This window comes from Cricetulus griseus, chromosome 6, assembly GCF_003668045.3.
Source record: "Cricetulus griseus strain 17A/GY chromosome 6, alternate assembly CriGri-PICRH-1.0, whole genome shotgun sequence".
Classification (NCBI taxonomy): domain Eukaryota; kingdom Metazoa; phylum Chordata; class Mammalia; order Rodentia; family Cricetidae; genus Cricetulus; species Cricetulus griseus.
This window is the reverse complement of record NC_048599.1, coordinates 152,486,590-152,497,036: the sequence shown is the minus strand read 5'-3', so window position 1 is coordinate 152,497,036 and position 10,447 is coordinate 152,486,590. Positions and strand designations below refer to the sequence as shown.

At 45.6% G+C, this 10,447-nt stretch overlaps 1 protein-coding gene across 1 annotated transcript; it reads right to left on the bottom strand.

Moving 5' to 3' along the window:
* Positions 1–1,607: 1,607 nt before the first annotated feature.
* LOC100772700 (uncharacterized protein C2orf78 homolog) lies at positions 1,608–6,923 on the bottom strand. The gene is made up of 3 exons (XM_027420528.1): positions 6,917–6,923; positions 4,250–4,996; positions 1,608–3,505 (listed from the first exon to the last, which is right to left on the bottom strand). Exons 1-3 carry the CDS (start codon positions 6,921–6,923, stop codon positions 1,608–1,610), a joined length of 2,652 nt encoding a protein of 883 aa, XP_027276329.1.
* Between the last annotated feature and the right edge of the window lie 3,524 nt (positions 6,924–10,447).

The following is a 10,447-nucleotide window of genomic DNA, read 5'->3' as shown; positions in this document are numbered from 1 at the left end:
GCATAGCACAGTGGAAGGTTTAGGGACAGGCCTGAATGGAGGACAACACCAACCACTCCAGAAAACCTGGCAGGAATTGCCAAAAGGTCTCACACAGAAGGAAAGCATTCATTGCTAGCAAAAGAAGGAGTTACATGAGGGTATGAAACCTTTGCTATTGCTAACCTCAGCCAGAGAATCAATATTTGGATTATTTATAATGAGATAACAATGTAAATTATGAGAAAGAAGTCAACCCACCTAGTAAAGGAGCAGTCAAAAGACAGTCCTCAGAGATTTACTGAAAACGAGAGTGAGTCCAGGAGGTATCAGGGAAATATATTGTGAAATTTCAGGAGCTGCCAACCAAGGCCACCTAGAAATGAAATGGGAAACAGAGCTGATGTTTTTATCAGAAGGGAATGCTGTTTATCCTTATACTCTACTGGTGGGTATGTCAGGGTGTCCATCCTGATTGGATACCAGTATGGAGGGTTCTCCAAAAGCCCAAACCTGCCCTACCTCATAGTTCATGTATACCTTGTTATGAAGGAAGTACTTGCCCTTCAGTGCTGATTGCAGCTCTGTGTGCAGAACACTAGTGAACCAAGCTTGGTGTCCAACAGCATTGTCAATGAGTGAAGAACACGTGAAGAACATAGAATGTGAAGTCCTTATGACCATAGTGAAAATGAAGCTGTGTTGTTTGTAGTAGGCAGATCCAACTGGGGCTCGATGAGATGGTTCAGCAGATAAGGACACTTGCTCTTCTTGGAGTCCGCAGGCTGAAGTCAGGGGACCTCATGGTAGCTTCCAATCTCAGTGAATTCCAGACTCCGGAGAATCAGTGCCCTTTTGGGCCCTCCACACGAATCCATGGGGATGACACGCACACAAAATAAATTTAAACATTAAACGGATGCTTCAAAACTGGATACAAATTGAGGTTAATATAGTAATCAAATTAAACCCATCTCAGAGAGAGAGTCAACCATGGGTATGTTCCCTTCAAGCTGGGTGCTTGATTGTGTGCATCTGGAATCCTGAATTTCATTTCCTGAAATTGCAGGAAGACCTCTGTCCCAAACAACTAAAGAGAAAAGGGCTGGAGTGAGAGCATCAGAATGGGAGGAAGTGTGGTAAAAGCAGGAGTGTGGTCACTATACTGCATACTCTCAGGATTGGTAACCGGTGTCATGAAAATAAAAGTCAAGGAGAATAATTTTATCACCACTACTGCTTTTCGCTAATGGCTTTGGCATTAAGTAATCACTAACACATATGATGCATTTATGTAGCATCTATTTTTACTTTGGCAACATAGGTTAATGATAGCCAAGTTATGAGGAAAACTTCGAACCCTCTCTTTATATATTTTCATGGATGAAATAACTGGCTTAGGTTTCTACAGTCAATTTTTGTGTCTTCAAGTATTTATAAGCATAGAAACTATCTGTGCATTTATATATAAATCCAGACATGTACACCTTAATCTACATCCCAACATCTGTACAATGTATGTACGTACACACCAGAAACTTTAAACATAAGACATACCCTTGTGTCTGTATGTATATCTCACCTTGTGAGTGATGACTACCACTGTGTTCCAAAGGCTTGGCCAGCACTTACATTGCATAGCCATAATATCGAGCAATTTCCATTTCCTTCTCCCTGTGAAGGAAAACGTGCAGTTTGTCCTGAGAGGTGCACTTGGCAGCATTCTGTCGTTCCCATTGAGCCCACCTCTTCATGGCCTCCCTCTCTGGCCTCTGCTGTGCTGTGATGGGCTGTGAGATGACTGGCCCTGGAATGTCGACGTTCCTCCATGGAATTGGATGGTGACTGAAGTCTTGCAGCAGATATTGAGTTTGAGGTTTGGGGGGTGATGTGGCCTTGTTCCTGGCAGCAGAGACAAGCTCCCTCTTGAGTGAAGTATGAGATGATACTCTATAGGGGCCAGGCTCAGGGACAGCTGCCTGAGGCCTCATGCAAGAAAGGAAGCTGTGTGTTACATTAGGTGGTGTGGCACTGGTGGCAGTCAGCCCAGCTGTCTTGTCAGAGGCCATCACAGATATGCTGGCAGGAGCTGGTTGGGAAGGCTTGAGTGTGTTAGACTGAGCCCAGTGGGAATGTGGCCTCACAGCATAAGCTGCAGTGGGCTTGCGTGAAGCCAGGGAGAGAAGCTTTCTGGAACGTGGTCTGGGTTGAGGCTTTACCAGGTCTGGGAAAGGCAGAGGTACTAACTTGACCTTCCCAGGTGGGGGCAGCTCATACAGGGATGGAGAAGGAGAAGGACATTCCTTGTGAGCACTACTCTCTGGTCTGTGAGCATTGCCCTGGGTTTTGGCAGGCCCTCGGCCATCACATGGCACATCCACCTTTGATTTGGTGGCTGGGCCTGTGTTCGGATCTTGGCTGCTGCTCAAGTTCGGCAGACTCTGGGAGGAGGAGATGCCTGTTTTCTTGTCACTCTTCTTTCCCAGTGGGTGAAAGACCTGCACTGCCTCCAGCATGTGCATGCCGAGGTGAGTGCGAGGCTTTTTAAAGCTGCCCTGGCTGAATTCAGGTGGATTCCTCTTCCTCTTGGTCTTGAGGATGCTGAGCTTGTCTTCAACCTTGACTCTAGAACAAGATGGCTTCAGCTTCCCAGATTTCTTGGTTTTGTTTTCTCTGGTTCTCTTGGTCTTGTCTTGGCCCTGTGCCCTAAATATCCTGGGCCTGCTGTGCGCATATTTCTGAGCTGTGCCATCCAAGTGCTTGGCCATGTTGTCAATAGCCCCTTCACTGGCCCTAGCAATGCCTAGAGCCTCTTCTCCCTCTAACAGAACTTGGCACTGGATTCTGGCCTGAGGAACTCCACGAAGCAGATCAGAGGCTTTCTGATCGTTCCTGTGCACCTCTTTGTATGTGAAGATGCTGCTGCTGGAGTTTTCCTGGACCTGATCCCTCCTGAAGACTCTGAAGTCTTTCGATTGTGTTGTTGGGGGATCTTCATATTGGACAAGGTCAGTGAGGGAGTTTAAGAGTTGGGGAAGTTGAATGTCTGACACAAGGGTAGTCATGTCTTCAAAATCAATGCTGGACACCATGACACTCCGCAGAGTCCCTGGCTCTTCCAGACCAAGGCTAGTGCTTCCCAAGGTGGAATTATCAGAAGCTAGCTCCCGCCTTCGGCTTCCATCATCAGTGTAGTTCAGGGGCTGCTGCATGTCAGGGTGTGCTAAGGGGAGGAGTGATGCATCTTGGTTTTCTTTAATGCACTCATAGGCCTTCATAGGCAGCAATGGCTCTGCAGTCATCTCATCCATATTGTTATTCTCTGTTTGTTCCAGGCTTGGAGCCAGAGGCAATGTCAAGAATTTCGAAGGACTTAGGATGGGGGCAGTCAATGAGCTGTCCCCAAAGACGGGTGGTTTCCTTATCAGGACATCCTGTGTGCAGGCATTGCAGAGCTCTGGACTCTGCAGGAGACAGAGTGTCTGGCCTGGAGGTGTCAATCCCAGAGATGTCTCCATATCCACCACTGAAAAAGAGTGAATCATGCATACAGTGCTTGGTGAGTGAGATGCTCCCCACCTTTCAGGGCACCTCAGCACTAAGGTCCCTACAGCATTGGGGCTGGGCTTCCTGTAGCTCTCCTTGAGTGGCAAGTGCATCACCTCTGTTTGGAGACACATAGTGATATGTGGTGACCATTTGATGTCTTGTGTGCGTTCTCAGATGTTTGTGTGTCCCTTTGTGTTTGTGTGGTGTGTGCATGCGCAGTGATGACTGGGAGGTTACAGAATTCCCTTGGCATATGTTGTTCCCTTGCCTTCCCCTTTGTGTTTGAATCAGTGCCTCTCCTTTCCTTGGAAGTTTACTCTTAGATGGTCGTCAGGTCTAAAGGTTCCAAACTTACATGTGTCTTTCTTTTCCCTTGCTTCAGTTTGTGTCATTACTACTTTTTCCCCAGAAAGCTCGGTTTTTATAGGAGGTTAGGTTGCCCTATCCAATTCCGTACTCCTGACAGGCCACCAGTTGTAGAACCCTGACTTTCCTCCAGCCCCACCTTTCAGAGATTTCTTATAAATGACATGACAATTAGTATAAGGAGGTGAACTCTTTGGGCTGGAGGATGACTTTCTCTCATTATTGAGACTGAAGATGGGGATGGAGAGCCAGAGGCAAATCTATCCTCTCGGTGCTCCATTCTTCCTCTGTGTGGGCATCGCCTACTGAAAGATAGAGAAGTGATCTCACTCCTTGCCCTCCTGGCTTTACTCACCTTGAAGAGTGGTGTCTGACATGGCTGGTGCAGACCTGGGACAGTAGATGGCAGAGGTGGAAAAAGGTGTTGGGACATTCATTGGCTGAATCTCCTTGAACACCATCATCGTCTCTGGTTGCAGGGCAGAGGCCTGACTCCCAGAGTAGGACAAAGAGCCATAGGCCTGCAGGCACTGCCTGATTTCTCCATCCATCAGGTGTCCCTGTCTATTGTGGGCATAGTAATTGACCTGGCTGCCCTCCTGATAGGAAGGTGCCAGGCTATATCCTTGATTCCATATATGTGGCAATGTTGCCTGAAGATAGTTGGCAGACACTGTTGGACAGGAAGAGACCAAAGCATTGAGATCTAAAATATTATCACACCAGGCTGTCATGGACCAGGAGGAGAGGGTGGCATTCTGGTCAGTGATAGCTACAGTGAAGTCCTTCCTGTCAGTGCTTCCTGTGAGATCCCTCGGGAGAGCACCTGGATAGGAGAGTGCCAAGGTAGAAATCTGATTCTGCTCAGTCAGTGTAGTCAGCATGGTCGTGCCAGCTCGATGGTAAAGGTAGTCACTGTCCATGAGCTGCTGGCAACAAGTGCTGGGGTCTGATGGCAGGGGCCATGCAGAACTCACAGCTGGGGTGGAGACCCTGGAGAAGTTGCACACAATTCCTGCTGAGGGTGTGTAATTCCTCAGCACAGGCACAGAGTGCCTCAGAGCACATTCTGTCCCATAGAATGGTGCGCTTTGGAAATTATCTGTGGGAAGCAAGAGAACAGTGGGAAAATGGTGAGATGGAAATTTTGTAGCTCCCTGTGAAGAGCTGTGTTATCTCCAGTTTGTCCCGTCAGGGAGAGTCTGTAACCCATGTTCCCTCACATATCTCAAACAAAAGGATTCAGAATGCTTCTTGGTACTGGATGGGATGGCACTCATTAGATGAGCTGCCTGTCATTACTGTTTGAGCATAGAAGTCCTGGATGCTCTGTTTTAACCCTTGCTCTGATCTTTGCCCTGCTGTGCCAGCTGTGATATTCCCTCGAATCTGTGTGCTTTTCCAGATTGGAGAACCTTAGACATCCTCTCGTACCTTGTCTGCCTTATCCCTGTTCTGTGCATTTCTTACTCTGTTAAGTTAGCTAGAGAGCAGTCTGGCCTCGAGTTCCATACATCCGCCTGCCTCTGCCTCCAGAGTGCTGGTGTCCTAGGTACTTGCCATGTCCACCAGGCTTGTCTCTACTCTGAGCCTCCTTCATGTTATGATGTATCTAGAATTTCATAGAAAATTAGAGTAGTCAGCTAATATTCCCTTCCTCCTCTACTGTTTCCCTCCCAATCTTTGTATCATCTGTGACCTCTTCTTAGTTTTACAGCCATTAATCAATTATTCATGTAGGACTCCAGGAATACAACCTGCTGAAATGTTTGTTGTTATTTGCACCTGTTTTGTGTAACCTCTTGAGATTGCTAAGGAATTAAGGGATTTCATCTCTGAATAAGATTTTCTCAGGTTTAGTGTCCCTTAAATTGGCTCTTTAACAGTTCCTGGGGTACTCGTAATTTCTGATTACATTTCTGTGAGGAATATTGGTGGGAATTGTGTTACACTTTCACATGTTGTCAGTTGTCATTGTGCATGGAATACCTGTCTGTGGAGTGCCCAATCCCAGCTGGTAATATCCTACATGAGGAGTTACATGAGCCTGGAGGAATGCTGCCGAATTTGGGCTGGAGGGAGTGATAGTATTTCCCACCTGTGACCGGGGACCTATATCCAGAATGATCTCAACAGTCTGGTTGCCTAAATATGGTTTGGTGCATGGCAATGCCTTGTGCCTTTTGATATAAATCTGTGGCTGTCTACAACTTTGTGTTCCAAACTACCTTTGCATACCTCAGGCTCATCTCTGCAGTGTGCCTTTTGGATTTCTATATTTTCTAACCCTTCTTACTTTGTTTTCTGCTTTCTCCCATTTCCTGTGGCACTGCCTTCCATGGAAGAGCCTCAGTATTTCTTTGACTATAATACCTGCCTTCTCAGAACCCACAGCCCAGTTAGCCTCTCCCCACTTTCCTTCATGTATATATAGAGATGTCCAGGTAACTCAAAATATGGCAGTCATTTCCCTTGCATATTTTAATATCTATTTGGTAATTGTGGAGAGAGAAAAGTGTAGTACATGTTAGAGTGAACTGACCTTCATCCTGTCAAGCTCTACATGCTGAGGTGACAGGTTTGTGCCACCCTACCTGGTGAGAGCCTTACTTTTAAACAACCCTGAATTTGGAACAAAAGTGCAAAATAGTAGTGGAGGGAGACTGTCCATTTCCTGATATGGAGTGCCAGATCTCTGCACACCTAAATCATGTTCTTGTAGCTCTTGAGGCCAACACAGTCAAGAAGAGCTTGGTTTAATTCACTGTTCACTCGCCTCTGAGGACTCGACACTAGAGACCCCAGAGCACAGTGACACTGTTTTCTCTCTCGAGTGGATAGAAAACACCTGAGAACAAACTGTGTCTCCAGACTCACATACCAAATATCAACTGAAGCTAAATGTGACATTCGCCCGAGATATCCATGTCAGCATCGATAGTATTCCCATTCATGAAAGATTTATATATATAGTAAAAGTAAGGGGAGGAGTGATCAAAAGATTTAAAGTTTCTTTCCTTACCTGACATGTTTGGGGGAGAGTATCATCAATCCACAGTACAATAGATCAAGAAAAATTGGTCCTCCTTGTCTGATCAGCAGACCTCAGAGACAAGTGTGTCCAGTGTGAGACAGCACTCACTGGTCACTGGTCACTGGTCACTGGTCACAGGTGACCTGTTAGGATCTAAATTTGTTTACAGGCATCACCATGGAAACACCAAGATTCTACCAGGCAGCATCCAATGGGAAGTCGGCATTCCAAGCTAAAAGGTGGGATTGGTTGCAGAAGATGCCTGGAGACCAACAGTAGCCATGGATTCTGAAGGAGGCAGTCATTGGCATGGGAATCCCACTTCCCATTGACCCTTAGTCTGGGCTATCATGACAGTGCTTTTCTAAGGTTAAATGATGAAGCTGTGCATAATGTGCATATGATTTGCCCCATACACTGTAGCTACCATCAGTAGTCTTTGGCAAGATGATGTAAGGATCACCCAGGGTGAGGGAACTCAGGTGAGAATCCCTTTCAATTGGTCTGAGCTATGAGCTGTCAGCATGTGTCCATGACCCAAGGAAGGGATCCAAGGGCTCCTTGTTGACTGTGTTGAAGGGCAGGGCTGAGTTTGGGGAGTGCTCCTTGGATATTGGAAGCCAAGAGTCTACTCTTTGGCTTTCTTCTCCCAGAAGTGTTCCTTTCTCTGTGCTGGCACAGGCTGAACTCACACTTGTCTTCTCTGCTTTTCATCCCTTGTTGATAAGGGGCTCTCGTTCTTGGCCCATCTAGACCCTGCAACCATTCCTTGTGTGTGAATTCACTTTGAACTTTCAGAAGCACAGGTCTTGTGTTCCTCGGAGATATGCTTAAGTTTGGATGCTTCTTGTCGAATGCACAGCTGAGAGGCCGATGGTGAGTCTGGCTGCACAAGTTCCCTCTTTCATACTTTTGTTGCTCTTCTGCTGCCCAGACATAGATACCTCTGGATCTTTTCTCTCTGCCTCATCTTTTGTTTTGCTGAGATAAGTCTCTTTAGCTGCTGTTCTTGAAGCCAGTGTGTATCACACTCAGGCTTCATCAGCATAGGCGTTCCTATTTTCTTTCCTCACTTCCTATAATATCAAAGTTGTGAGCCAGTGAATATGCCTGCCTTCTCTCTACATCCACAGTATAGAGAGTGTGACAGTTAGAGAAGCCTCTTCCTCCTTGCAACTACCTCTGTAGAATCCCAGGCTTCCAGCATTCTCTGCCATGCTTGGGTCTGAGATCAGGATAAACATCGAGTGGAGCACCTACAGGAAGAAGGCATTTGTTGGTCCTGGGTGCTAGGTTCCATGAAAGGAGCCAAGTAGATGTTTTGCTTCATATGTGATAAAAGAACTGCTCATTGCCCCCATCAGTGTGTGTTCACAGACAGGAAAGTATTTTGTGTTTTGTTGAGATATGGGGCAAGCTTGTGTGTTTCCTCATGTTGTTTTGTGCTATATCACCCCTATATGTCCCTCTCTGGTAGTATCACAGAGTATATCATGGCATGGTTGTAGGAGTTATTTATAGTCATTCCCCATTCTAACTGCCACACAAAGTGCTAGCAAATGTGCCAATATCTAACAGTCCTTGTTGAAACTGACAGAGGAACCTGTTAATCTGTCTTCCTTCATTCAAAAGAGGTGTCAGAGCTTTCATTCAGGACCTCTTTCCCACTGAGCTAGTGCTGTAGCATGAAGCTACCTGTGCAGCTCAGTAGCTCTGTTCCTCTACTTAATGTCTTGTAGTGCTGGGCAAAACTCTGCCATTAGTATGTCCTTTTCTATAAGACAGCGGAATGTCCCCGGACAATCACCCTGCCAGTTTCCCTCATAACTCACCAATGGTCAGATAATGTGACACATTCCCAGTGAAATGTCTGACAGTAGGATGCTTCGTTCACTCTTCTGGTTGTAGACCTTTCAGGAGAAACATGGCTGTCCTGTTGCACTGTAAGCCCTATGTGCCGAACTTCAACAGGACTGTGATATTGAACACTCTGAGGACAGACATACAACTAGAGGTAGGTGGGTTGATTCTTAGATACATGGATGGATGGATGGATGGATGTTCAGATGGGCCGATGGATGAATGGATAAATAGAACTGTGTTCTGTTTTGAATTCCCATCATTTCCATGGTCTATAATAAATTAAAAATTTTGCTTATTATTTTCACTTATTGGAAAGAACTCACTTTCTCTAACTACCTATACTGATTCTAGTTTCCCTACTCATTACTCCTTTAATTTCTACATCAGGCCCCTCTTCTCTGTATTTATTCCCTATCTGTTGTACTTTTGAAATGAACAGGCTTTCAATAGCTACCAACTAAATACGAGAAAATAAAGAAAATAAAAGTATAATAAGATGAAGGAACACTTATTACAACCAAGTTGAAGTGTCTACCCAAATGGAAAGAAAAGTGCCCCAATGGCTGGCAGAAGAGTCAGCGACACACATGTTCTTAGGTCAAAGTACCACAACATTCTAAGCAAAAAGCTATAATTTATACATGGAAGCACCGGGAGAACATAAGTAGCCCAACGATGCTTCAGAGATTGTATGAGCTGTGATATGTTGATTCAGGGAGCTTTGTTCTTTTCTTGTCCTCCAGGCCTATGACTCTTAAAGCCTTTCTTCCTTCCCTTGCATACAATTAGATTCCATTAGTTTTGAGGGAAGGGATTTCATGGTGACCTCCAATGTAGGATTTCCCCCCACATAATTTCTGGCACTGGGTCTCTGTCTCTGTTTCCATCTGCTACCAGATGGTGCCCCTCTGAATATACTCGAATACATTCCTTGTCTATCATAATAGATTTGGGATACTGTATACAAATTTTATTTTGTAGTTCATCCAATTTGCAAGTTATCTGGTGTCATTCTCTTTTAAACCCTGAACCCTAAACACATTATTTTCTGTTCTTCAGTTGAGCGACCTCTAGTTATTTTGTTCTTTCTGTTTATAATTGAAAAAGTCAATGTGCTCCCCCTTGTTCAGGCCAGCTGTTTCTGTGGGTTTCACCAGCCTGGTCCTGAGCCCTTTGATCTTCATTCCTCCCTCTCTGCAACTGGGTTCCTGAGTTCAGTTCAGTGTATATCTGTGGAATGGAGGGGGGCTGGGGTAAGGGGCAGATGGGAGGCTGGGGGGAGGGGAGGGAGAGGGAGAGGGAGAAGGGAGTGACATGTGACGCAAGCTTGTTCCTAATTTGAACTAATAAAAACAGAAAGAAATAACCACAAAGGAGTGGTAGGATGGAGCTTTCTTTGGGTATATGTCCAAGAGTGGTATAGTTGGATCTCGAGGCAGATAAATTCCTCGTTTCTATGGAATTGGCAAATTGATTTCCATAGTGTCTGTACAAGTTAGCAATCCCACAAACAGTGTAGGGTTGTTCCCCTTGTTTCCCACATCCTTTCAAAAATGAGCTGGACAGCAGAAGAGGCACCAGAGGATTGATTGCTGCTCTGTGAGTGCTACTGTACAGGATTGTGAGGAGAACATGGATGAGCGTAGAAGCCACAGC

Coding starts and splice junctions, on each gene's coding strand:
- LOC100772700 (XM_027420528.1), bottom strand. Junction 3,506..4,249: donor GTCAGACACCACTCTTCAAG/GTGAGTAAAGCC, acceptor ACTCTTTTTCAG/TGGTGGATATGGAGACATCT.